The following is a 27,945-nucleotide window of genomic DNA, read 5'->3' as shown; positions in this document are numbered from 1 at the left end:
GTAATTTCTGCTGATTTATATTGCACTTCTTTAGGCCTTTCCTCACTCAAGCCCAAATTCTCTGTAGTTGATTAAGTTAAGCAAAAGTGAATTACTGATCCAATGATTTATGCTATCCTAAATTTTTGAATTTATCAACCTGCCTCCTTTTTGTTTTGATAAATACATATTTCTTCTTTTCTTCACTTCCCCTCCATTTTTTTTTGGATTGCAATGCTGGTTCCATGTGTGTCATTTTAAAGAATTATTTTTTCCTTGCTCTGCATTCTCAGCTGAAATTGAAACTTGTTCCCTTCATCTTTGCCATCACTGCTGGAAGCAAACATTCTGACTGTGATCTAATAATTATATAACCATTTTCCTTCAGCCTCATGGACTCAGCAGACTTGCAGTTGTAGAAAAAACTTCAGGTGGATATAGATTAGGAATGAAATCCTGATTAGGAAAACTTTAATTAGAGCTGGTGTTGAGCTTTAGCCAAAGATTTCCTCGCAAGGAAACTTCGGGGCCACTCACAAATTGGACTTGGTGACCCTTGTGGGTCCCTTCCAACTCTGAATATTCTGTGATTCTAGTAATTGTAGGGCAAAAATGCAGAATGAGAGATAAATATTTTAAAGTGTAAAACAGTACTTTTGCATCAAGTTACTTCAGCTTTTTATTTTCTGAACGAATTTTGTTGCCTGCAAAAGCACTATAGAAAGCTGCAGTGCTGTAAAACCCATCCAGGTTAACTGAAGTTACACATAAATCATCTTTCGAATTGGAAACTTGCCCTTTCTTCTACCTTTAAGTAGATTTTAGGGACTTTAGTGCTTGTTCTTTGTTCTTTAGCATATTCTTTTTTTCCAAACTGCTGACATAAAAATAAAATTTCCTTTTAGATTCCTGATCAGATGTTCTTCCACACTGACTACCGGCCGCTGCTCCGAGACTGCAACAACTACGTGCTGGATGAACAGACCCAGCAGGCCCCTCACCTCATGCCTCCTCCCTTCTTAGTGGATGTGGATGGAAACCCTCATCCCACAAAATATCAAAGATTGGTGCCAGGAAGAGAGAACTGTGCAGATGAACATTTGATTCCTCAGCTTGGATATGTAGCAACAAGTAAGAATGTCACTAAAGCTCTACATTCAGAAGTAGGTTATTCACTAGTTCCTAAGGGGGCATCAGCAATTCAAAAATACTCTTTTTTCACTTAATATTTTGTATTTATGTTCACTAAAGATGCTGGAAGGTCCTACAGTAAATACAATTTAAAAAAGTAAAAAAAATCAGTTTTTCAAATGGATGTTGCAATTATTTTCTGTGGGCAGTGATGTTCACAAACAGTTTGATTGTACATTCCATAAATGTCTCACTTGGAATAAATAATTGGAATAAGTTCATTGATTTGATCTGTTTCACACTTGCAAGGTGATGGAGAAGTTGTTGAGCAGGTGATTGGCCAGCAGACAGTTGACCAGGATGAGCCAGGCTTGGAGCCCAGCATTCTGGATGGGATGATCAGACAGCTCCAGCTGGAACAGGATCAGAGAACTGGAGCTGATCAAGAATCTGCTCCAAGTGGTCCCCAAAACGGGGAGGGAACACCCAGGAGAGGTTAGAACTGCTGATAAATTCTTCAGTAATTGTTCTGTCTCTGTTTTTATTGTACTGTGTCTAATACTGAAACAGGTTTTAACTTCAGTGTCATTCTGAGATTCCTTTAACATTGTGCTAACTTGGTTATTTTATTCATTAAATCACTGCTGCTCCTGTGATTAAATTATAAAGCCTTTCACTTTAAAAGGACAAGGTCATTAATAGCATGCAAAATATATACAATAGATTTTTTTGCAAATTGCATTCCTTACTTTTTGCAAAGTAAGTAGTGTGCCATTATTCAAACTGGTTTCCCCTGTCCCAGATCTAAACAAGATACTTTCCTAACCTGTGTCTTCAGAGTTTTAATTATGTAGTTATATAATATAGATGAAAAAATACATATTTTCTTACATAATTATATATTCATTATATGTGCTCAGCTCTAGGAAAAGTGCTTTTTAGAGCCTCACTGGCCTCAGAACTGTCTGAAATAGTTCAGAAGAACCCTTCTGTCACACCACAATTCCTTCCACTGGGAAGTGTTTGGGAAACCACTGGAGTGTGGCACTCAGTGTTCTGGTCTGGTTGACCAGGTGGTCGTTGTTCAAATGCTGGATCTTGGACGTCTTTTTCAGGCTAAATGACTCTGTGATTCTGATTCTGTGACAACAGTAGCAGAAATAACCATTTTTAAAGTACTTTGTGTAATCTCTGTTTTCTACAAGACACATAATCCTCCAGAACTGATGCCTTGGGAAGGCTGCCCCAGAGCAGAGGCTGGGCAGAGCTAAAGAATAAAGCAGGGATTTATTCAAAGCATTTCCTCCATGGATGCACCTTGGGCAGCACCAGAGCCCAGCCAGGGCTGCACCCAAGATGAACCAAAATGGCCCCAAAATGCACGGCCGGGCACGGGGTCTGTCCCTGGGATCAGTTCTGCTCCATTTGCACCTTGCAGTTCATTGTCCCATTCCAGCTTTAGCCCAGGCAGTCCCACCCTGCTTGTTTTTCTCTCTGCAGCCCACGGTGTTTGTGCTCCTGGGCTGAGATTTGGATCATTTGTCCTTGGTGCCCAGCTGGAGCAGGAATTGTTTTGTCTTCCTGCTCTGTGCACAGAGTTCACCATCCCATAATGCAAAGCTCAGACCCACACACTAAAGCAGCACAGAATGTGAAAAATAGAAAAGCTCAAACCTGAGACATCACTGAAGGCTACAGGTCACGTACTTAGAGATAAAAACACAGCCATTATTCTTTTTTTTTTTTTATCTTTTAACAAGAATCTTCCAGTTCCCTTCAGCATGGCAAAAACCATTTTGATTTGTGTGTTTCAGCTTTCAGAAGGCCGAGTTTGGACATCCAGTCCCCGCCCAACATCGGGCTGCGGCGCAGCGGGCAGGTGGAGGGCGTGCGGCAGATGCACCAGAACGCCCCCCGCAGCCAGATGGCCACCGAGAGGGACCTGCAGGCCTGGAGGCGCAGGGTGGTGGTGCCAGAGATCCCCCCCAGCTTGCTCAGGTCTGTCTGCAACCTGCAGGTGATGCCTGCACAGGCTGCCCAGAGCAGAGGCCAGGCAGAGTGCAAGAGCTGGGCAGTGCAGGAGCCTCACAGAGGCTGTGTCCACCGTGGACAATGGTCACGAGATTTTTTGGGCAGATATAATTTTGGTCTCTTTGCATATCAAAGGTTAATTTTTCAATTAAAGCTTCAGGTAATGAAGTCATATCCCCCTGGTTTGCCTTTCCCCCCAATTCACTTTTGTTTATACCAACTGCTCTTGGGCAGTGCAAGAGCCTGGCAGAGGCTGCATCCATGGTGGATGATGGTCACTAGTTTTTTTGACAGATAAAAGTTTGTTCTGTTTGCATATCAGAGGTTAATTGTCCAGCTTCATTGCTGCTGCAGGTAATGAAGTCATATCCCCCTAGTTTGCTTCTCCCCCCAGTTCACTTTTGTTTTTGCTTTTGTTCAACCCCCAACTGCTCTTGAGCAGTGCAAGAGCCTGGCAGAGGCTGTGTCCATGATATAGAGCATGGTCACGAGATTTTTTTGGCAGGTAATAAATTTGGTCTATTTGCATATCAGAGGTTAATTGTCCAATTACAGCTTCAGGTAATGAAGTCATATCCCCCTAGTTTGCTTCTCCCCCCAGTTCACTTTTGTTTATACTTTTCAGGGCCTGAGGCAGCTGGTCTGACCTTGGTTTCCAGGCCCAGAAGGATTGTTTAGTCTGACCAAAATGTGAAGAGAACTAACTAGCATTCTGTATAGAGTTCAGAGTTGTGCACTGATCCAGTACAGAATCTGTAAAATGTAAAAGTTACAAGTTCAGGCAGCACTAGGGACAGCACAGCAGCTTGGTTTGTCTAAATTAAGTGCTGTTGGGTGAGGTTGTGCTCTCTGTGAGACTTTGGGAGGTGATGAGTTACAACCCCTTGAAATGCTAAACCAGTTGCTTTCAAAAGTACTATCAGTATTAATCTGTGAAAAGGAGAATTAGTAGCTAAACATCTCTGTTTAAAGTCACAACCATAGGTGCTACCACATCTCTGGGGGTTTTAAGAGGAATTCCCAGTGTTGGGAGGTAAAGTGATTGCAAATGGAAAAATGTGAATTTAAAATGAGGTTGAAAATGTAGATTATATTTTGATGTTTGGAAGGAAGACTTTCTTAGCATCCATGTTTTTTACTCTTGCCTGGAAATGATAGGATGGTCTAGAATTAATTGAGCAACAATAACATCTGAAATTAAAAATGGAATAGAATTGAGTGTGAGAGAGATCCCTGGAAGGACCAGCATTGTCAAAACGGGTGTAGAATTAGATTTTCATGGCTTTCTTATAGGAAACAGGAAGAATATCGGATTGCAAAAGGGGAAGAAGAGAGACATCTTTATGCAACAGAGAATAAAAAGTCATTTGAGTCACTGGAAAAGGTATGTGGCAGCTTCTGGAAAAGTGAGCCTTCTGTGCCCAAGGACACGTGGTGGTGTAGAAAATGAAAGCAGAGGTTTCTGGTATGGTCTTCCAAGGACTCTGATGATTCAGCTCCCAATTATTGCAGGACAAGGCTTGATTTATTTTTATGGATACCTGGAATTCTTTTTGCTTTCGGTCTTGCCTGCTTCTGCGTGAGGTATTTGGGAGTAATTGTTAAAGGCAAGATGGCTTTCAGGCCGTTCTGGTTTGACTGCAGTTACACAGTTATGGCAAGTCCTGCTGAAGCACTGAGAGCATTCAAGGTGCTGTGCTTGAGGAATCACAGGTTATATTGCTGTTCCTTGTCATTTTATTTTAGATAACATTGTTTTGTGTGTGGAGAAACTTCTTCGGCCTCCCCTCTTTTCAAGTGCTTTTTTTATCACCTGTTTTTTGACAAGAAGGAAACATTGGTTATTGTGCTGTTTTTAAAGCTTGTTGCCTGATTTGCTGTGTCTTAGAGTACAAAACAATTTGACACAAGAATTCCACTGCACAATCCCCTTTACTGAGGGAGCTGGGGTTTGAAACAAAATGATCTTTAAGGTCCCTTCCAACCCAGACCATTCTCTGTTTTTATAATTGTACGTTGTAGGCAGTTATGTCTTGAGTCTGTAAATACATTTATCAAGTGATGTGAATGAAGCTGTCACAGTAGTTTATAAAGAAAAAGAACAATTCCTTAGAACAACTAATAAATCTTAAATTTGTAACAATAAATTTTAAACTTTGGGCTTACCTGAAAGTTATTTCTTGTGAAAGGGAGTTTTAACTTCATCATGCTGTTTCAGTTTTTGCATTCAGCAGTGCTTTTAACCACCCTTTCCCCCTCATAAAAATTTGCCAGATAAATATTTTTATTTAACTCCTGTCCTTTTCCTTCTTTATAAATCAGAGTGATTCTGAATCTTCATTAATCCAATCCAAGCGTCGACTGCACAGACGGAAATATTCCAACTACAGAACACGGAAAAACATTGAGCAGCTGGAGTCTTCTGAGGAGGAGAGGGACAACTGCTTTGGCTTGATAGAGCAGGTGAGTTCTCCTCTGAGTTTGGATTTTGATCTTGAGTAGCTCAGTAAATGAAATTTCATGTAGATGTGCCTTTTATCTGTTAAACAAGCAGACAAAAAACCCCAGGGAAAGTATTTCTTTAAGCATCGTCATTTTTGGTACTTCTTAAACCTGTTGTGTTGCTTTAATAAAGACAATATTTCCTGTCAGTTTATAAATGGTTCAACTGGTTTTGCTGAGAATATTCTAAACCAAATCCACAGCCCCTGTCAAATACTGATGGACAGTTTGTTGGCTTCAGGTGACATTTGGAGTTTAGATGTGGTTTAGTGTTTTTCTATGAAAATCCTGAAGGTTCTTGCTGATGTGATTATTCCACAGGGTCTGTTCCTCTGACCTGAAGTGACACAGGGCTTTGTGGGTAGCAGGAGCTTTTTGTTGTGTCTGATGTGTTATCAGACTGTAAATGGGTGGTAGGACTGCCCTTGTCTTGCCTTACCCTCAAGGAAATAATTTTAAATTGGGAAAAGGAGAAGTGGAAGGAGCTGAGAAGCTCAGACTTGTTGGAGATGTCACTTTGTTAAGGAGGAGCAGTGAACAAAAGGGAGCATGTTCAGGACATCAGGAAGTCTTGCAAATAAGATGAGGAATGGTGTTCCTTGGAAATGGACTCTCTTTGCCTCCTAATAAAGAATTTCAGTGTATAAAAACAATAAATCACTTAAATGGAATGTAAAGTTCAGTGAGTATTGCACTTGGATATTGTAGTGTATCATCTGCACAGTCTATGAGCAGGTTTTAGTGAGAGGACTCTCAGCTTTGTTACTCTGAAAATGACAATCAGTTGGACTAATTCAAACATTTGAAGGCACAATTGAAATCTCATGGGATTTTCTCCTGTTTTTTTTTTTGCTTGACAAAATACAACCTGACACATGAGCATTGTAACATACTGACTCAGTTATGAAAAACACATTTAAAACATTATATTAATGCTAATAGTTGATGAGCAACAATCAGGAAATTAGTAAAGTCATAATGTGTTTTGGTCTATCTCTACTGTTTAATGTTGCATTTAAATACATGCATGAGTACTCTAATTAGTACTTGGTCTATCATTTAATACTAAAAGGAGGGGGGAAAAACCCTCAACTTGCAGAACTAATGAAAAAAAATCATAGTGACAGAACATCCCCTTGTTGTATGTGGAGAGAAGATGTTTTTCTTGATCCTTTTGTAATGTAAATTCTTCCCTGTCAGATTTTATTATGCACTTCACATGGCCTGATTACTTTTATTTCCATTTTAACAACTTTTTACCAAACTTCTTTAAATTTGATAATATGGGGACGACATGTTTTTAAGTTCCACGCCTTTAAAACATGGATTTGGCTTAAGTTTGTATTTTTAAATTTAGGAAGCTGAAGAAAGTGAGGGTTCTGGTTCATCTGATGAAGAGGAAGAGTGGAGAAGTGACAAGAAAAGCAACAGTAATAGTTCTAGGTAAAGTGAAGAATCATATTCCATAATGAGTTTTACTTGAATTTTGACAAATTAAGAGTTGTATGAAAGCTTTGTTGTGCTTCAGATGTGATGATACAATAATAATAATAATAATAATAATAATAATAATAATAATAATAATAATAATAATAATAATAATAGTATAAGGTAGAATTAATATACTTCACTGACCCATTATATTGTTACTTACTGTTCCATTTCACCAAAATATTCATATTTTTTTAATGTAACTCTAAGTCTCTCTGCTTTTTTTTGCTGTGTGGCAAAGAGGGATAAGAGTCTGGAATATTTCTACAGTATGTTTTGGTCTGGTTTTGGAGGGATGAAAGATTTTGTTAGGGAAATTTTTTCCCCCAGTTTTGTTTGGGGAATTTTTTGGTTTTTTTACCTTGCTCTTAAAAAATTTTTATGAAAAATCTGAATTTTTAAAAGTTCCTGTTTTTATGTAGAACTGTTATAGATAATTTTTAATAATTTCCTTGGGGCTATTTTAGATACACTCTTAGTATTTAGTGATAGAAATAAAAAATATTCAGAGAGAATGATGGTACTCAGAGATCCACTCAGAGTGGATGTGTAGCTGAAATTTGGATAAGTGTAAAGAATTTAAGCAGCATTTCGTTCATGTGTTCCTTAAGGAGGGCTCCTAATAAGTCCAGAATTGTACATATTTCTTGACTAAAGTCACTGATTTTAGCATTCACCAGACTTTAGTTGTTTAAAGAAATTTGAATTACTGGATTCTCCCAAAAATTCATGTTAAGCTTCAAGTAAAGTAATAGTTACAAGAGGGGCAAAGTGATTTTGAGGTTGTTGTCAACAGCACTTGCTGTTTGGTATTTTGCTGAGGGAGCTGGGTGTTGTGCAGCACTGAGAGCTGGGCTGTGTTTGTGTTTCCCTGCCCCTGTGCACAGTGACTCCTCGAGCAGATACTCGGACTGGATCGCGGACGCCGGCATCAACCTGCAGCCGCCGGTGCGCAGCTCGCGCAGGAACGCGCTGCGCTACTGCAGCACCTCCGAGGACGACGTGTCCGCTGAGAAATCCTCGCCTCCCAAGAGGAGAAGGAGGAAGAGGAGGAAAAAACCCAAACCAAAAAAGCAGGAGGAGGTACAGTTTTCTTTTTGTTGCGACCTGAATAGCTGCTGGTAGAGTCCGGAGTAAGGAAGCAAAAAGGGTTTTTGTATGATACGCACAGATGTTTAATTCAGCCGTGTGGTTCAGGGCCAAGGCACACACAGATTCAGGGGCCAGCTGTCTCTCCAGGGGCCAGGGGGCAGTACAAAGATGAGGGCCAGTCAGGGAAATGGGAGGGACTGGCTCAGGAACACCTCTGTTCAGACATAGGAACAGGAGTAGGAGCCAGTGGAGTGTAATTTAGGAGATGCCCCCCAGGGCTGCCGGGATCTCCAGCTGGTCAGAGTGACCCCAAGAAGTGTTAGAAAGTCTCTTTTCCCAGGCTGGCAGTTGAAGAAGGAGTCAGAGCTCTTCATTTCTCGGTCTTAAAGTTGTTTTTTGTTCCTTACCTATAAAATTCTTTCTCCTGTCCTGCCAAGGTCCGCTCAGCAAAACAGTCCAGGCACTCTGCCTGCCCTGGGGCAGTGTTATCTTTGTACTAAAAACTACGAGTACAATATTTACAATTACTTCCCAGTACCTATCACCTATGTTAGACAGTGAACTTCTACTCTAAACCAATCTAAAAGTGCCAACATCACAGCAGAAGATGGAGGCCAAGAAGAAGAAGGAGAAAGGCTGGACATGCCCAGATCCCTCCATCTTGCCCCCCCGAATCCTCATTCTAAACACCTCAAAATCTACTTTTTCACCTTGTGATAAATTCACTATCATTCTACTTAATTTGTCATGGCTTGCAGATCTTCATCTAAGATCAGTAACTTGCTCCATGGGTCATAATCAAAACCACAGGGGTCCTGGGCTCTGTGCCAGGGTCTCTGAGCCCCCTGGCAGGGGTCTTGGCTGCTCAGGACAGCCAGAGGGATGTCCTGGGTCCTGACACAGGGCTTGCACACATTTTTTTTCTGCACAATCTTCATTTCTCTCTTAGGGGTTAGGTGCCTTCGTTAGAAACTGCTGAAATAATTGTTACTGCCATCAGCCAAGGATCTTTGTCAGCACATAGAGAGAACATGGGATTGGTTTGAGACCATTCCCAGTGTGAGGCATCTGCTGCTTTGTAGGCAAGAATCTGCATTCCCAGTGAAGGTGCTTTCATTTTCCCAATGAAAAGGGTTCTCAAGGTTGATGTTAAAGGGGAAATGTATTAATAAATATCAGTACAGAGTATCAGACTTTTCCTAAAGGATGGAACAAGATGGGGGGAGGGGGTTTAAACTGAAGGAGGGCAGGGTTAGGTTACATTAGATTGGGGAGGAATTCTTGACTCTTGAGATGGTGAGGCATTGGGACATGTTGTCCACATGTTACCCTGTCCCTGGAAATGTCCAAGGGCAGCTTGGACAGGACTTGGAGGAGCCTGGGATAGAGGAAAGGAGTCCATGCTTGTGGCAGGGCATGGAACAAGATGATCTTTGAGGTCTCTTCCAACCCAAACCATTCTGTGACTCTATAACTTAAACTGCCTAATGCATAGGGGACACAGTCACTGCATTGCTGGTAGCAATTTACAGTTAGGTTGAATATTTAATTTTTTTATAAGTTACAATAATTACTCTATTTTAAGATACTGGTTTTTTAAAGTTAATTTAAATAATTACCTTAAGTTACAATAAGTACTGTTAGTTGTTTTCTCTCATAAAGGAGCAAACAAATTATTTTTGTAAGCCTGGGGTAATTTTGATGCATTTGTCCTGTTTATCTCTCTATCCTTTCACTTCCTTCGAAGTAGAATCAGTTTCTTGCAGCTTGAATAATTTTTAATTGGGTACTGAGACTGTCTTCTAAATGACAAAACTTCTGCTAAGGCCTGCATAATAATGACATGCTCACTCAAATCTCCAGATAGGAAAGGAATGTTTAGTATTAGAATTACAAATACAGTTACAACTCAAACAAAGCCTTGGAGGAATTCTGCTGATACTGTTTGGAAATGCTGTGGATTAGTCATTTATAAGTTAAGCTGTTATCTGCCAAACCAAAATGGAATGATTTGTTTAGAATTCATGTCCATCATGTCTGATTTTTGAAGGCTGATGCTGCAGCACAACCAGTGAACTTGGAGCTGTCCTATGACTGGCACCCTCCAGTTTGGATCACAGACACGGCTCTCCGAAGGTCCCCCTTTGTCCCTCAGATGGGGGACGAGGTAGGAACAAGGATTAACATCTTCCAGTGCTTGTGATTGTTATAATTGCTGAATTCAGGAAAACATTCACTGTTTGGGCTGGTTGGGGTGTTTTTTAGGTGATATATTTTCGACAAGGGCACGAAGCTTACATTGAAGCAGTGAGGAGAAATAACATTTATGAACTGAATCCACACAAGGAGCCTTGGAGAAAAGTGGTGCTTAGGGTAAGTCTGCACTGAAGGTTCTGTGGGTTTGTAACAGAGTCTGTGACTGAAGAGTTTTATTATTCTGTTTGCCAAACATGCATTTGGGAGGTTACTAATGTTTCCCTATGGGGAAAGTGTGTGCAATTATCAGATTGTCTGCAGAATTTTCTGTGGGAAGCCAAATGAAAGACCTGTGTTAAAATCCTAAGGCTGACAGACTGTTTTCCATTGAAGTCTCAAATCTCATTTCAGTATTTTGCATGTGGGTACAGTTGGTTAATTCATGTTAAACTAACAGTTCTGTGCATGGTCCCTGAGACAAAACTTGCTGAAGCTGTTTGTTGTTACCTGTAGGATCAGGAATTGGTAAAAATTGTTGGAATCAGATACGAAGTTGGTCCTCCCACGTTGTGTTGCCTCAAGCTTGCCTTTATCGATCACGCCACTGGGAAACACACAGACAAATCATTTTCCATCAGGTATGTGCAGTTTTAGTTCCCTGAAAAGTGGTTAAGAATATGTTTCTCTTCTTCTTGAAGCCCTGAGGCACACTTGAGTGATGATTTTTTTACCCAGATACCACGACATGCCCGATGTCATCGACTTCCTCATCTTACGTCAGTTCTACGACGAAGCCCGGCAGAGGAACTGGCAGGCCTGTAAGTGTTTGCTGAGTGCTGGACTGAACAGTTTAGAAATCACAAAGGTGTCCTTAGCTAATTGCAGCATGTGCTGTTTGTAGGGTCAAGAGTCAGAAATTTGAACCTTGGAGGGACTGCAGTAGATGTAAATACAGTCACCAAAACACATATCCAGACTGTTCTGTTCCCTTTTTTATTTTAAAGCTAAACAGACTTCACCTGTCAGTGAGTCTAGAACTTAAATTGTGGAAAGAAATCAAGCAGTAAATTTATCAAAAGTTTTCCTGATTGCCTGTGGCAGCCACAGAGTTAAATGCTGCTCTCAGCAGAATGTCTGTGTTTGCTGCAGCCGACAGGTTCCGCTCCATTATTGACGATGCCTGGTGGTTTGGGACAGTGCTGGGACAGGAACCTTATCAGCCTCAGTATCCAGACAGTCACTTCCAGTGCTACAGTGTCAAGTGAGTACACAAAGATTTGATTTCCAATGTTATTAGAATGCCTTTGCTGTCACATAACTGCCTCATTGCTATGGGAGTGTATAAATTGTTCACTTCAATGATTTTACTCCTGGTGTTGTCACTTTTTAATGGTTTTAAGTTGCTGCTGTAGCACAGTGTGGATATGTAATAGCTTGTGGCAGCTTGTTAATGAGTAGTGATATGGTAAAAGCAGTTGTTGACCTTTTCACATTTCCTGTACTGAGTAATTGTGTGTCCCTTCCATGAAGCAAGCAATGCAGTTTTCTGTGAATATTAATTATTGGTCTGCACGGATAGTTGGTTTGGGGATGCTGAATCTCCTCTGTGGCTGCTGACATCAAGGTCCTTAATGCCTCAAGTCCTCACACTTTGTCTTTAACATTGTGCACCCTTTTTCATATTAACAAACAGGCCTTCCCACAAAGGAGGGGAAGGGTAAACAAAGATATCTCTGGACTTCAGTGTTCAGACTCAGGATATTGACCTTGTCCTGCCCTGTCCAAACTGTCTGGAATTCACAGAATGGTTTGGGTTGGAAGGGACCTTAAAGATAGTCTTGTCCCTTGCCATAGGCAGGGACATGTTCTGCTAGCCCAGGTTACTCAGAGCTCCAAACAGCCTGGCCTTGGACACTTCTGGGATGAGGTACCCACAACTGTGGGCAAGTTGTGTCAGGGCCTCACCACCCTCAGAGTCAAGATTTCCTTTGTAGTATCTAATCTAACCCTTCCCTCCTGCAGGTTAAGGCCATTCCCCTTGTCCTTCACTCCACTGTGAAGGTCCCCTCCAGCCTTCTTGTCACCTCCATCAGGCACTGAAAGGATAATTCTGGGATTTTGATTGGTTTGGTTTCTCCCAGCAAGGGAGAACTGTAAGGAAAATAAACAGTGAATATTCAATATTCCTATTTCCATCATGCCCAGAGATAATTCCCATGCCTTGTACACTACATTGAACAGTCACACTTTCATTGTTGGAGGACTTCTTAATTGCTTTTTCACTCAAAGGCTGTTGAACCTGTTGCTCACCACAAAGAAGGGAAATTTTATAGCTAACAGACAATCCACTGACACTGCCAAGGCTGTGTTACATGTTTTGGTTCCTTGTCTCATCTACTTGTCTTCTCTGTCGATGATTTTCCTTGGTGGGAAGGTTGAAGTAACTCCCAGACTGAAATTCTTGCCTGTTACCTTCCATCCATTCCATGTGTTTTGTTGTGTGCCACAGATGTTCCTTAGGAGCAAGTTCAGGTGGGCTTTGGATTTTTCTTGGCCAGTTCCAAATCAACTTTCCAGTCATGAACAAAAGCCTGGTGCCAATTTCCTGAGCTCCCTTCTCCCGTGAGACCTAAAGGATATTTCAATATTTTAATGTATCAGCCTTTAACAGGAGAGTCTAGAGCTGCTTTGAAGGAAGGAATGCTGTGTTCCTTAAGATCCTTTTCCAAAAGGACTTTATTCTATCTGGTTCTTCTAGAGCAGAATCCTAGGATATGTCTGTGAAAATATCTGGAGTGTTTGGCAGCTGTATTTAGGTTTTGTGACTTGTCTGGGTCTGTTGCTCTTTTTGTCACACTTGCTTCAGTTTATCACTGTTACCGTTGTATGGAAAATAAATGAATTGAAGATAATTTTAAATTTTTTTGTTATTTAGTTGGCAAGACAATAATAGGTGTTTGTGTAGAAGCAGCTTGGTTTATTATGAAGTTGCATTACCTGGATGAGTGGAACTTAAGCAGAACTAAGTGGGGCTTAAGCTGTACTGAATTCTTGATAAAGTCTTACCTGCAAAATGATGAATTAATATATCCATTTGTGCATATCAACAACTTGTGAAGCATTGCATAGTAACTGGGGAGGAGAACTGAACAGATCAACCTTTAGGACTCTTAGTTCATAAAAATCCAACAGGCTGAATGATCCAGGTTTTCCAAGGCATTGGGAAACCCAAAGCAATGGAGAGCTGCTGTTGCCAGAGCAGGGATTTAGTTACAGAATATTCTGAGCATGATCATTGCAGTTTCCAGTTGGTTTGAAATAAATGCACAGGAGGCATTAGACCAAATATCTGAGTTTATTAATGCATCAGAAGTAGACCTGGGAATTTGGAGAGCTCTGACAGGAAACTGCTGGCAAAGCTCTGGAGGGAAATTAGTGAAGTGTAGTCTGATCTATTGATTTCTGGGATGTGCTTGTAATAAAAAAGAAAAATGGGAACATAAGGATTAACCCAGCTGTAGGAAAGATCCAGCACTCCATCTGTACAGGGTTCTGCTGCCTGTGTGCATCAGTGAGGTGTGAGGCTGATCCAGTCAGACATTTCTTACCTTGGAAATAGCAAAATTCATTGGTATTTTATGTATTTTTAAAAGCATGTAAAAATCTGCCCAAATGTGGTGGGATTTGGAGAGATCTCAGAATGATGTTCACACCTCATAGTTCAGTATCAGAATATCCAGGTCTATCAAGAGCACCTGTGTTACTTTTGCTTTGTCTTGAACCTTAATTAACTTCAGTTTCTTCATTTTATATTTATTATTTTCTTTGTTTTAATGCTCTCTGCCTCATAAATGGAAGTGCTAACATGAAATGTCTCACTTACTGTTCTTCCTTCATCCATGGACTTGCACAACTCCTGTTGTGATCAGCAAAAACATCTCTTGTGTTTTTTCTCAAATCTTCCCCTTGATGTTATCTCACTTTTCCAAATGTGCAGCTCATTTTTCTTCACCCTCTTGATACAGGCTTTGTAAAATTGATTGATGTATTGGGCAAGTGGCATACAGCCAAAATCAGGGGCACAATTTTAACCTGAAATTGATTATGAAGAATGTTTCCCTTTTTGCTCTTTGCAAACCAATGCCTGTGTTTCTGTACCTGTTTATACAGTGTATTTTGTCAATAGCTACAAATAGGTGTAATTTATGTACAGTGCTTATAGCTAAGATTTAAATATGCTTAGTAACTTTAAATTATTATTGTATTTTTTTACTTGGTGAATCAGATGGGACAATGGTGAAATTGAAAAGCTGAGCCCATGGGACATGGAACCAGTTCCTGATAATGGTAGGTAAAAAAACCTTTAATAAAACAGCTTAATGTGCTTCTCCCTCTTTCCAGCTCCTTTGTTTCATGCAGGTAGTGGACCTGAGGTGACTCCTGTCTTTAAGACAGTCTTGATTCAGATTCAGTGAAATAATTTAAATATTTAAATAATAACCTATATTTTTTTCCTTTTTCATTTTCAGAGAAATTTTTTAAAAAGTAATTTAAATGTGTAGCTCTGACTTAGGGAATAAAACCTGCTACTTCCAAATGGCAGCTTTCAAAAAACATCTCAAGTTTCAAAATATGAATTTGTTGTAGTTACTATAATAAAAGGGGGTGTAAGAACACAATAAATAAAATAATTTCCACTCAGCAAACCCTTACTGCACATAGTTTAAAACCAACAATTTATAAAGTTTGCTGGTCAAATCCAGATTATCTGTAAATAAAAGAGTGGAATTTGTGGTTTGTCTTAATATTTCACTTTTCCAGTACTTGTCAGTACCAGCTAGGAGGGGGGAGGATACTGATTAACTAGTTACTGAATAAGCTGTCAGAAAGGTAATAAACTTAATTCAAAACTGCAGAAAAACAGAATTTAAAACATTTTGCTGTTTGTATCCATTTTGGTTTTTTTTTCCCCACACCCTTAGCATTAAACTCTACTTCAAGGCAAGAATTTTTTTGTCAGTTGCAAGCACACAATTATTTAATAACTGTGAGTTCTCAACAATTTATCTTATTCTCACTCCTTCTCCAATTTGCTGTCTGTAGTTGATCAGCCTGAGGAATTAGGAGCAAGTGTCTCTGTGACTTTGGAGGAGGTGGAGAAGCTCCTGTACAAACCCCAGGAGGGGGAGTGGGGGATGAAGTCCCGGGATGAGGCCTGTGAACGGATTATCCGTGGCATTGATCAGCTCATGACTCTTGGTGAGTGTGAGCTGAGCTTCAGGTGCTTTTCTCCTGATGGTACATTTATAGACAGCCTGGAATATCCATGGCATCCTTTAAAAATTCCCTGTCATAAAGTACTTTAATGAGAAAATGTTTCTCTGTGCAGCTCGTTGTGTTTGTACTGAGATCTTTATGATTTTGTACATCGTTGGTTTTATAACATCCATCTCATTTATCATGGACCTGCAGGCTTTGAAATAAAATCCCAGAATGGCTTGGGTTGGGAGTGACCTGAAAACCAGTCCAGTTCCTGCCATGGGCGGGTATATTAATCTCTCTTTGATTTTTCTTCTTTTATTTTTTCTTCTTTTCAATATGCTTATTTAACTCCAAATCTGAAGCCACATCTTGATATGAAACAGTTTTCTAGGGCATTGTCCTCAGAAATGGCATCAGAAATGGGAGATGTGGAGTGCTGGCATATTGCAGAAATCAAGGATGATCCTAAGAATCATCAGGGAGAGGATCATGGACTTTGCTGAATGCAGAAGTGCCCTCATAGTGCTTTATAACTTTGGCAGTGTGTTGTGCCACGAGGGAACAAAATGAAAATGTTACCATGGCTTTCCCTCAAAAAGGTTTTATTGGTTCACTGGGAGGTAATCAAAAGGAGAAGGAAGAAAAAAAGAAAATACAAAACTTCCTGCACTAAAAAGAGAATCCAAGGCAGCAGAGTTGTAGAATCATAGAATGGATTGAGTTGGAAAGAATCTTTAAAATCATCCCATGGCAGGGACACCTTCCACTGTCCCAGGGACACCTTCCACTGTCCCAGGCTGCTCCATGCTCCTTAGGCACTGCCAGGGATCCAGGGGCAGCCACAGCTGCTCTGGGAATTCCATCCCAGGGAACAATTCCTCATTCCCAAGATCCCGTACATCCCTGCTCTCTGTCAGTTTTAAGCCATTCCCTGTGTCCTGTCCCTCCATCCCCTGGAAATTGTCTGTTTCCTATCATCTCCTTCAGGCACTGGAAGGCCAAAAATGAAGTCAAACAGTTAAATGTTGCTGTTCTTGCTGTTTTTCACCAGACATCTCAGCAGCTTTTGCTGGCCCTGTGGACCTGTGCACGTACCCCAAGTACTGCACGGTGGTCGCGTACCCCACGGACCTGAACACCATCCGCACCCGCCTGGCCAACCGCTTCTACAGGTCAGTGCTGCAGAGCACAGCAAACCCTGGCATCCCTGCCCTGAGAAATTCACCATTTGAAACCACCAAATGGTAACAAACTCCCTGGAGTTACTTCAGTGCTGATGATAATTCAGATTTTAAGTGCTGTCCTTGAGTTACTTTGAACTTTTGAAGCAGGTTAAGCTGTTGCTATTTTCAGAAATGAGCTTAAACACAAGAGGTGAAATGTTAAATATGTTCAGCAGCATTTTAAATGATAAAAACTTACTCTTCCTTCTGTCTCTTCTGTAATGATGCCAGAGCTCTGGTTTGATGGATGTGCTGGTCAGCCATAGCTTGAAAATAAATTTAAGTATATTCTTCATCTGAACCTGCATTCAGTGTGTCTGTAAATACAGTGATGAGACATTTCCTCTGTATAAGATGGATAAAATGTTTTGGGAAATAACTGGAAATTCTGTAGGTGAAGAACTGCAGACTTGGGGTATGTCTGCTTCACAGGCATAAAGAATTGGGAAAATTAGTTGTAAAAATGAAATTACAGGTTTGTGGCAGCTCGTTTCTATCAAGTTATAATTTCAATTTGTAGCAGTTTCTCAAATCCTATTTTTAAGATTTTAAAGCTGTCATTTTACAGGAAGCACTGTTTTCAGTGGTCAGTTGGCCTCAGAGCAAGGTCTTTAAGGGAAAACAGAAAGAAACATCATAGCTGGGATTCTTTAAAAATATAATTAGACTAAACTCTTGTCACTCCTTTTTAATGTTTGTGCTTTGAATTTATTAACTAAAAGTTCCTCAGATATGACTCAGCTTGTGTTCCATTTCTCAGGGCTTTGTACCAAGCAGCTTCTGATATTTCCAGAAGAAATGTGATCATTTAGAGTTGTGATTAAATTATACTCTTTCCCCTCCTTTTGAATAAGTCAAATGTAAGCTTTTTAAAAATGCTTGTGGTTTTAAAGATTTCAGGAAATCTACAGTCCTTGGGATGATTTCAGTGATATTTTGTGATTTTTGGATAACAAATGCTGGTGCTTACTTGGCCAGCTGAATTAACTGAGTTTATATCACAAACTGTCTAAGGATGAATTAGCAATAGTGAGTTGGGAAATGAATGATCAAAGATGTGCATTGCTTGTTCTGCTTCCTTCAGTTTTTCATGTGAAGGAAAAGTTTGAGACTGCCCTAAAGGGAGACAAACCAGAGGACATCTAAATCTAATATGAAGAGAAAATTACAGAGATATAATTTTTGCTGGTTTTAAGCTTCTCTTTAGTGTTAAAGGTGCAATATTTTCTAATTTGAAGGAGAATTTCAGCATTGGTTTGGGAAGTCAGATACATTGAAAGCAATGCCAGAACCTTCAATGAGCCTGGGAGTGCTATTGCCAGAGCTGCAAAAAAAATCACCACCCAGCTCCTAAAGTTTATCAAGTAAGTGGCATTTTAATCTAAATAATGCTTGAATCCTGGTGGTTTTGAACAGTGGAGAGTAAAAACAGCTCAGGATCCCTTTGTGGTGAGCCCTGCTTTAAAGGAAGGACAGGTGTCTAATTCAGTGTTACCTTAAATACAGACATGTTTAGCTTAGAGGCATTTTACCTTTTTTCCTGGTGTTACAGTCCCAAAATGTCACTTGAGATTGAGTATGTTAAGTAGCTCAGCCTGTAAAATGTGACTTCTGTGCTGTCCTGTGTAGAAGTTCCTGTTGTAGCTTGTCTGACTTAATTGAAAGGTTACAATAAACTGAGAGCTTTATTTTGAAATGAGTGTGAGCAGCCTTCCTGCAGCTGGGCAGGCCCCTTTCAAATCCCTAATCCTGATTTTTATATTCCATTTAATACTCAGTTACTGTCTTCCCTTTAATATGGAGCACTTGGTTGTGCCTGAGTTTAATTTAGGAAACAACAGCAGCCCTGCTTTTGCTATTCCAGTAACAGAGATTTAATTGCATTGCAGTGACCAGGACTGTACAAATATTTTTGAATTATGTAGCACAACAGATGATGAACAAGATTGTCATGATGCTGATCTGGTAAGTTGTGGGGTTTTTTTGTGGAAAATTCCAGTAATTTATGGTGGTCAGAAAATACCAGCAACCTTCAAATATTGTTGGTAAAATTGCTGAGTTATTTACATAGCTAATACAAACATGGACTATATTAGGAATCTGTATGAATGTTTTATGTCATTTATTATCAGTGAATTGCATTACTGGTAATATTTAGTGACTGAAGTTCAAAGTTGTTGGGTAACTTCTAATTGCAATTTCTGATGGTGGTTTTTCCTTTTCTCAAACCACTGAAGATTCCACACTCCAGCTCTTGTCCTTACCTAGGATATTGCTTTCCAAGTCTCCCAGATGCTGTGTTGTATTTTTATGCTCATTTTTTGTCTTACTGACAAAAAGAATTAAGAAAAAAATTTAATTTTACCACAGTTTCAAATCTAATGACACTTTTAGCCTCCATCACCTATTTTTCCTGTATCACTTTTAAGATAATTGATTTTATTTTGTGCAGGATGATGAAAAATGTGTTCCAAGAACATCATACAGAAGAAGAAAAGTGAGTTGGCCAATCTTCACCTTATAACCCAAATCAGGTTGAATTTTTTCTTGCTGTATTCCAGTAATATTTTTCCTAACTTTATTTTCCCCCTCAAGGGACGGGGTTTAAAAAAAGGGAAAAACCTGAAAAGTGGCTATGATGAAAACTGCTGGAAGAAGCAGTGCATGGAACTCGTGAATTTAATTTTCCAGTGTGAGGATTCTGAACCTTTCAGGCAGCCAGTTGATTTGGATCAATATCCTGTAAGTTGTACTTGATAACCTTAATAGATTCTTCTTTTCTTGCTGTCTTACTGTGCCTTGTAAGGGGATTATTTTACAAAAATCTGTATTTTCTCAATTAAAATGAGTATCTTGAAGGTCTAAAATCTGTTTCCTGAGCCTGAGCTATGAATTTGATTTTTTCTCTCTCTTTTAGCTGTTCATGGTAATCTTACTACCCCCTTCAGTCTCTTTTTTCCTCTAAAAATCCAACAAACTTAATCTAAAGGAAAAAAATCTTCTTTACAGCAAATAATTTCTCCTGGTGACTCCATATTTTGAGTTTGAGTCTCACTTCAGGATTTAAAAGCATCTTGAGGTTCTCTAAAAAAAACAAGAATGGGAGAGAAAGAGAGATTGAGGTGTTTTGATGGGTTTGATTTGGGGTTTTTTGTGTGGTTGTTGTGTTTTGGAGCTTTTTTTTTTGCTGTTTTTTTATACCATATCTGTTGTTTCTCACAGTAAAATTCATGGGATAATGAAAAGGAGATTTTAAATCAAACTGTCTCAGCAAAAGTGTTGCTTTCTTCTGTGGTGCTTCCCTTTCCACTGCTGCTGAGATAATTTGTGTAATTTTAGCTACTCCTAAATGACAAATAAAATTCAAAAGGTTTTTTTTTTTCCTTTATACTTTTACAGATTTTTTTCATATGTTTTTTACAGGATTACAGACATATTATAGACACTCCAATGGATTTTGGTACTGTGAAGGAAACTCTGGAAGCTGGGAATTATGACACTCCAATGGAACTGTGCAAAGATATCAGACTGATATTCAGTAATGCAAAATCTTATACTCCAAACAAAAAGTCAAAGGTAGCTGTTACTCTCTGGGGGTTTGTGAATGTCTTCATGAAATAAATCTTATTTTGCAGTTTGTTTATCAGTACTTTTGATAAAGCTGCTGGTTGGGTAGATAATGGGGAGAAATAGAACAAAATATTTAATATGTTCATTTCCTGTTTATTTGGTGTTGCACAGGACTGCCTGTGCTTTTCCTATTGCTTTTCTGTGCAGATTTTGATGTTACAAATATTAATCTTGAATCAAAGGCTCTGTTTTTAATAGAAAGCACTTCCTTACCCAGATTTACAGTATGACCTTGAGATTGTCAGCACTGTTTGAAGAGAAAATCCGAAGAATTGTTTCAGATTTCAAAAATGGGCAGAAACAGAATGAGAAGCTACGGAGAAACCAGAGGTACACGAGAAGATTCAATAATCAAAGCTCAGTGCAGCAGCCCACCAAAATGCTCAGGTAATCAAATCATGGAGGTATAAAGATCCATCTCAGCTGACTGATACTCATATTGACTCTCACATTTAGTCTGTGAAGAGGGGAATGACTGATTTTTAAATGGTTTATAACCCCAGTGAAACTTTTAATAATTTTCATGCACTAGGAAAAATATGTTAAAAAACAGGGGCTTTTTTATAGTATAAAACTGAGAAATACCTGGGGACAGAGGAGTAGAAAATGTTGGGTTTTTCTTGAATATTTGAATCAGAAAATCAATATTTAACTAAAATAATGAGGAATGAAATAAAGATTACTTGCTGGATATATTATGAACATGAAAATCTGCATAAATCACATATTTGGTTACATACAGAATACAGTCAGTCCTGTGGAATTTCCAGGAATTGTCACTTGCTATAGCATTTAGTTGGGAGCCAGATTTGCCTTTTCTCTTTTGGAGGCAAACAAGCTTTGGACACAATTGCTGTTAGACATGATTAACTCCTGTTCTTAATTTGCATGTGGGACAAAATACACAAGCTAAATGTGATCAATTACTGAAACTGAGCTTTTCCCTTCTGCTGCTGTCCAGTCTTCATTCTCTGGCAGGGAAAGGGCAGGAGTGAGAGTTTAATTTAAAAAAAAAACCAAAAACCACCAAAAAACCAAAAACCCCAAACTAATTTCAGGGGAATTACTTTTATACTTTAAAATAACCACCCACCAGGATGGGCAGAAATTGTCTTTTGAATCTCATTTGTGCTCAAATCTGGAGAACTGTGTGTGACTGTTCAGGGGGGCACAGCAGAAGTGGGGTTTGGGATAACAGAAATTACACACCTTGTGCACCTGGATGAATGTCTGAAAACCTGCACTGTAAGGAAAAATTGACAAAAAGCAGTTCTGTAGGTGAAAATAATGGACTGAGCAGGATGACAGGTAGCACTCAGGCATGTGGAGGTAAGGAAGGATCAAATTAGTGAAGTTTTCTTTATTTTAAACAGTGAACTGTAAGGTTCCACCTTCTGTGTGTGTTGGGAACTCAGTTTATTGTGGAATAATAATAATTTGATAACATTTAGTTGGAGGCTCACATGCACCTAACTAGAGGCTGGGAATCCAGCAGGAATTGAGGCTGCTGCTGCTGCAGTGAAAATGAGAGAACAGCCATTGTCTGGAGGACATCCACCATTAAATTCTGTTTCTCAGAGCAGACAAAGATTGTCTCCTCTTGTATGACTGCCCAAGGAGTGCAGATTGTTACTTAATGAAAGTAAATGTTTTTAATGTTTAGTAAATGTTTATGTTCATGTTTATCCTTGCCAGAGTTAAAACTGTCCCACACCACATTAGCTCATAAAAACCTCCCAGAAATAAAAAAGCAAATTAAGTGTTGTTGCCTTCTCTCTCCTACTTTCACTCTCTCTCTAGAAATCTGAAGCAGAAACCACTCAAGTCTCAGGCCAAACTTGAATCTGAGCAGGAAGATGCTTTTCCTCAGCCTACCTCAAGCAGAGCTGCCTGTGTCACAAGCCATAAACCCAACCCTGGCTCCTACCACCAGAGCTCCTCGGGAGAATCCTCAGATTCTGCCTGCCTGGCATCCTTTGAGAGGAATGGCAAGGCCAGATCCACACCACTGACTAATTGTTCTGCTTTGTCATCAGGTCAGGATTTAGAATTGCTGCAGTTTGCATTCTCAGTTGTTAAATGAGCTTTGTGTTTTTAACGTGGAATTTTTTTCCACAAGGTTTAGGGTTTTTGTGTGATGCACAATTTTGTTTTACTGGATTTTGGACATTTAGATTATTTACAGTGAATGTTATAAAAATATTTGTGTACTTCATATAATTTTTTGCTTTGAAATAGTGTAGAATACAGTAAATTTACTTTTATTAATGAAGAAATTTGTGAACAGGAAAGCATAGAGTGATAATTGATACTATATAAAATACAGGTTGTATGCCCATATATGTATCTATACATTATATAAAACTTCTTATAGAGTATTTGATAATTGCTACTATATCAAATACAAGTTGTATGCCAATGTATGTATATTTATATTATATAAAACTTCTTATAGAGTATTTGGTAATTGATACTATATAAAATACAGGTTGTATGTCCATATATGTATATGTACATATATGTTATATAAAACTTCTTATCCACAATTAGCAAATGACAGAAGTTCCCTGAGACTTAAAAGCTTTCTCTTTTCCTCTATACCTCACCTTGAAAAAGTTCAGCTTATTTCAAAGAATAAGAATGCAAGTTCTGGTAAAATCTGTTAGAAAATGTTCTGTGTTTTGGAGGGTTTTTTAAATATGCTTTTCACTTAAATCTGGTGTTTGAAAAGAGCTGTTTCGTTTTAATTGAAGCTTAAATGCAGGTTAAAGAAGCTTCCTGTCACTGAACACTGTGTGAATATGGATTTTGTTGAGGTATCAGTTTGATATTCAGGCATGAGGATGCATTTTAAGATAATGTGAGAAAACTCTGAAGATTCCAGGATCAGCAAAATGTAACTCTTAACTGGAAGCTGTTTAGAATTCTAACTGCCAATTGCCTTTTTTTTTAACAGAGAGTGAAGTAGAAGGTTCTGGGGTTTCTTCATCTTCTTCCTCTTCATCTTCATCCTCCTCAAGCAGCTCAGAAGACAGCAAAGGCTGTGCTGGGGCTCCTGTGTCCTCCTCTCCCCTGCACAACGGGGTGTGCAGGAGGAAGAGCAGCCGCAGGCTGACTCGGAACCAAGCTGCTCAGAGGAAACAGACAGGTGGGGTGCCAGGAGTGTCTTTTGAACAAAAAGAAAATCCACATTTTTATATTTATATATTTATATTTATAAAAAATATCTGAGTGGAGTTAGTATTTTTTTAATTGTTGTATGTGTAAGATACTCTTTTTTTAATTGGTGTGTGACAGTGTTCACAGGGGTCTGAGGATGAGGGAAGAGACGAGGATCTGACTCCATGTTTCAGACGGCTGATTTATTATTTTATGACATATATTATATTAAAACTATACTAAGAGAATAGAAGAAAGGATTTCATCAGAAGGCTAGCTAAGAATAGAAAAAGAAGAAATGAATGGCAAAGGCTTGTGTCTTGGACAGAGAGTCCGAGCCAGCTGACTGTGATTGGCCATTAATTAGAAACAACCACATAAGACCAATCACAGAGGCACCTGTTGCATTCCACAGCAGCAGATAGCCAATGTTTACATTTTGTTCCTGAGGTCTCTCAGCTTCTCAGGAGAAAAAATCCTAAGGAAATGATTTTTTCAGAAAATATCATGGCTACACTGGTGCTAATTTTGAAGCTCTCAAATACTACATTCAACTTTTTAAAATATTTTTTTCATGACTAGGGGAAGAGGGCAGAAACCCAGAGCTTGGTGAGAGGGAATGACTTGTAACATATCTTAAGAAAAAACAAAACCAGTGAAATTTATGACAGGAAAAGCACCTGACTGTCACTAGGGCTTATGTTTCAAGCATGTCTGTGGGTTGAACCTGCCCCAGTTTTTACAAGGTTTCAAAGGTGCTGTTCCATATTTAAGATACTAATCCCTGCTTTCCTTTACAGGACCACTTCTGCAGAACGGGAATACAAGGAAAACGGTCAGGAAAAAGTTATATGGAAGTGACTCTGAAAATACTTCAGCAATGACATCTGAGTCCCTCAGCAACAGCAAGGGCAGGCACAGGAAAACCCCACGCAGGAGTGCTGCTGTGGCTGCCAACAAACTGAGGCTGATGAGTGATGTGGAGGAAGAGGTGTCGAGCTCGGAGAGCATCGGGATCTGCAGGAACAGGAAGCTGCCGCACCGCAACGCCTCGGCCGCCGCCAGGAGAATGCTGCTGGAGGGCTCTGAGGATGAGGCAGGCCTGAAGTCTGAGAGTGACAAAGAAATAGAAGAGCAGCTCACCAAGAGGAAAGCTCTTTCTCAGCCTGGCTGCTCTGCTCCACGAAGGAAATTTGTCAGCGAATCTGAGAATGGAAGTTCGGATTCTGAGCCCGACGCGCAGAGCAAGCAGAAGAGCTGGCAGAGCAACGGGCACAAACAGCTCCGGGGCCCTGTGTGCTCTGTGTCTCCCAAAGTGAAAAGTCCCACGTTAGACTTTTCAGAGGAGGACTCCAAAAGCCATAATTCTGAGGATGGGGGCGGCCAAAAGGTTTCTGAGCAGTCAACACCTGCCCATCACAAGCCTGCAGTGAGCAATTCTGAGGATGAGGCAGACTCTGAGTCGGACAGGTGGAATGGCAGGAAAGCCTCTGGGCTGCAGCTGTCTCCTCCTTTAAAAAAAGCAAAAGTCTTGAGTGATTTAGAGGACACAGCAGAATCTGAAGCAGAAGGCAGAGAGGAGGAGAAGAGTTGTGTGTGGGAGAGCTTGGTGCCCACTAGGATTGTGAGGAGTTCCAAATCTGGAGCTGCCTCCAGCTGCCATCGCTCTTCTGATTCGGACTCGGAGAGTGATTCCAATAACAGCAATTACTGTGAAACTTCTGCAAAGGCAAAGATGAGGAAGAGGAAAGGAAAAACAAAAATAGTTAGAAAAGGTAACATTTTTAAAGTTAATTTCTCTATTACTTAATCCTAAGATAACACAGGAAATCTGCAGGAGAGCAGAGTGTTCTCTCTGTCCAGCTCCTTGTTTTGAGGATAACCAAACCCTCTGGTTTGCAGTTCTGTTACCTTGCCTTAATTTCCTGTTGAGATCCTCTGTGCTACAGCAGATTTACAACTGTTAGTTTCAGTTTGAAGTAACTTTATTGATAGTTTTCCAAAATGAATTTGATGGAAATGTGTTTAAATTATTCTCACATCCATGGTGTGCAGCAGAACCTGAAACTTGATTTGACTTCAAGATTTTGTCAGTGATGTGTAGAGCCCTTAACACAGACAGGCACTTGGCACAAGTAAGAGTTATATTACACTTGTTTCAGAAAGTGAAATTATTTTATTTTTGTGTTTTATTCTTTAATTTTATCTGTCACTCAGACCTTTGTGTGGTGGCTGGTCATGATTTACAGAGTTGGTTTGGTTTGGTTTTTTTTTAAACTTACGAGAATGATGCTGATGTTTATTGAATCAGGTCATATGCATTGTGCCTTCATGTAATCAGGGAATTGGTCCTGATTTGGAATTTGAAAGACTATTCAGAGGTTGGTGTTTGGTGCAATCCCTCCAATCCTGTCAATGTACTTTAAGAATCTTAAGAAAATTATTAGTTTTTTAACTAATTACTGTATCTGGTAAGATGACTCTGTCTTGACAGTTTTCCACAAGGAATATTTATTTGTTTTGTCCCAAGATCTCATATTTAATACATTCATAGGGTCATACTTGAAGAGTTCCTATTTTTCAAATAATTATGTCTTTTATATATATAACTGTAACTATATATGTGTATATATACACTGCTTAATTAGCCAGGTAAACAATTTATGTAGAAAGTTTTGCTTAGGTTATTTTTAATATATATATATAATATAAATAACACATAATCTATTTTGATATGTAAAACAGTATATATATACTATATACATACATATATAGTGTCTATATATATACACATACATACAGTCTGTATGTAGTTCTGTAATGTATATTATGTTATATATAATATATATTATAGGTGTGTATTGTTTAGCATGGAATTTTATATATCAGAAAAGACTGAAAGCAGAGTTTTCAGATAAATTGTGCCAATACCTTGTGGGCTGTAGTGCCCCCTGCAGCTGAGCTGGTTGGAGCTCAGGCTGGATTTTCCTGCCCAGGTTTGGAGTTTGGCCTGAGCTCCAGGACACCCTGATGAACCAAACTTTCACATCTTTGTGGCTTTTAAAAGCTCTTCCAGTTTCTGGGGGTACTTGGTTTAATGCTCCCCCTTTTTGCCTGTGCCACCTGCTTGTAGCTTTGCAGCTTTTATTTCTGGATGTTCAGTGGGGAATTTCAATACATTTTATTATAGATTTGTTCCAAATTTAAATCTCGTATACAAAGTATAATTTTAATATTCTGGCAGTGTTGCAGGAAGGCTGGACTTTTTTATTCTTTAGCTTTGTGTTCCAGCTGCTTAATAATATTGGAGGACAGTGTATAATATAAGATCTAACTCTTCTTTTTAGTCTGTGGATTAATTCAGCTTTCATACAGCATTTTGCAGTGTGCAGCAGAAATGTGTTGTGCTTCGGCCACAAAATCACACAATACAACTACCACAAGTAGTAATATTCATGTATCATTTCTGGAAGTTCATAACAAAGAAAGGAAATTAATTATCCTTTGAAAATGTAAAAATAAGAATATACTGGAGTAATACATAAAAGTATCTACATTTAAATAAGGACCAGATTTTGTTTATGAAGAGATTGTTAATATTGGTACTTGAGCTAGACATTTGAATTTATACCTCATAATTTTTCCCTCTGTTTATATATTTTTTTTATTCATATGTATGAATTGTCTTATTTTGACAGGAAACACTGATCTTCATAGTATATTATTTACACATGGAATATTTGTTTTAAAACACAACATAAGCATTATATTCTGTATTCATTTAAAAAACAGTGAATAGAAGATTCACTGTTAGCAGCAAACTGAGTGTTAAAGTCACTAAGGAGCTGAAGGGTTTCTGTTCTCCACCTGAAGCCATCTGAAATTGAAATTTGAAATCCACGTGAAATTTGCATCCACATGAAATATTATAGTTTCTTTTTAAGGATAAAAGGTCTAAAATGTGTAATTAACATTGCAGCTTTTTTTCTAGTAAGAAAAATACAGCTTTTAATGATACAGGTATTACTAATATGACAGCATTTGTTTGGTAAGGGAGGGAATTTGTAATTTCTGAGTTAATTAACAGGGTGATGCTAAAGAAAGCTCTTTAGAGACCATGAAAAGGTTTGAAAGTGACAATCTCTAGAGTTAAAGGTATCCCTGGGATACTGCTGGTATTTTTAGTAAAGAATTGAGATAAATTGCACTTAACAGTTGAAATTCAGTATTTGTGTATTTCATTAAAAGT

The 27,945-nt window shown here is 39.1% G+C and overlaps 1 protein-coding gene across 1 annotated transcript in view; it reads left to right on the top strand.

Moving 5' to 3' along the window:
• Positions 1 to 27,945, top strand: part of BRWD1 (bromodomain and WD repeat domain containing 1) — a 45,443-nt gene that overhangs the window by 13,723 nt on the left and 3,775 nt on the right. Inside the window, exons 17-40 of the mRNA XM_030945446.1 lie at positions 885 to 1,110; positions 1,420 to 1,605; positions 2,925 to 3,108; positions 4,435 to 4,525; positions 5,464 to 5,604; positions 7,001 to 7,086; positions 8,022 to 8,217; positions 10,277 to 10,393; positions 10,492 to 10,599; positions 10,936 to 11,060; positions 11,158 to 11,240; positions 11,572 to 11,683; positions 14,708 to 14,769; positions 15,526 to 15,681; positions 16,736 to 16,856; positions 18,146 to 18,271; positions 18,797 to 18,872; positions 19,360 to 19,404; positions 19,503 to 19,649; positions 20,331 to 20,483; positions 20,755 to 20,924; positions 22,338 to 22,573; positions 23,494 to 23,685; positions 24,497 to 25,471. Coding sequence (XP_030801306.1) covers positions 885 to 1,110; positions 1,420 to 1,605; positions 2,925 to 3,108; positions 4,435 to 4,525; positions 5,464 to 5,604; positions 7,001 to 7,086; positions 8,022 to 8,217; positions 10,277 to 10,393; positions 10,492 to 10,599; positions 10,936 to 11,060; positions 11,158 to 11,240; positions 11,572 to 11,683; positions 14,708 to 14,769; positions 15,526 to 15,681; positions 16,736 to 16,856; positions 18,146 to 18,271; positions 18,797 to 18,872; positions 19,360 to 19,404; positions 19,503 to 19,649; positions 20,331 to 20,483; positions 20,755 to 20,924; positions 22,338 to 22,573; positions 23,494 to 23,685; positions 24,497 to 25,471 — 4,114 coding nt within the window. The remainder of the gene's footprint in view (positions 1 to 884; positions 1,111 to 1,419; positions 1,606 to 2,924; positions 3,109 to 4,434; positions 4,526 to 5,463; positions 5,605 to 7,000; positions 7,087 to 8,021; positions 8,218 to 10,276; positions 10,394 to 10,491; positions 10,600 to 10,935; positions 11,061 to 11,157; positions 11,241 to 11,571; positions 11,684 to 14,707; positions 14,770 to 15,525; positions 15,682 to 16,735; positions 16,857 to 18,145; positions 18,272 to 18,796; positions 18,873 to 19,359; positions 19,405 to 19,502; positions 19,650 to 20,330; positions 20,484 to 20,754; positions 20,925 to 22,337; positions 22,574 to 23,493; positions 23,686 to 24,496; positions 25,472 to 27,945) is intronic.

Source organism: Camarhynchus parvulus, chromosome 1 (assembly GCF_901933205.1).
Source record: "Camarhynchus parvulus chromosome 1, STF_HiC, whole genome shotgun sequence".
Lineage (NCBI taxonomy): Eukaryota > Metazoa > Chordata > Aves > Passeriformes > Thraupidae > Camarhynchus > Camarhynchus parvulus.
The sequence above is the reverse complement of the archived record's forward strand: the minus strand, read 5'-3'. Positions and strand labels throughout refer to the sequence as shown.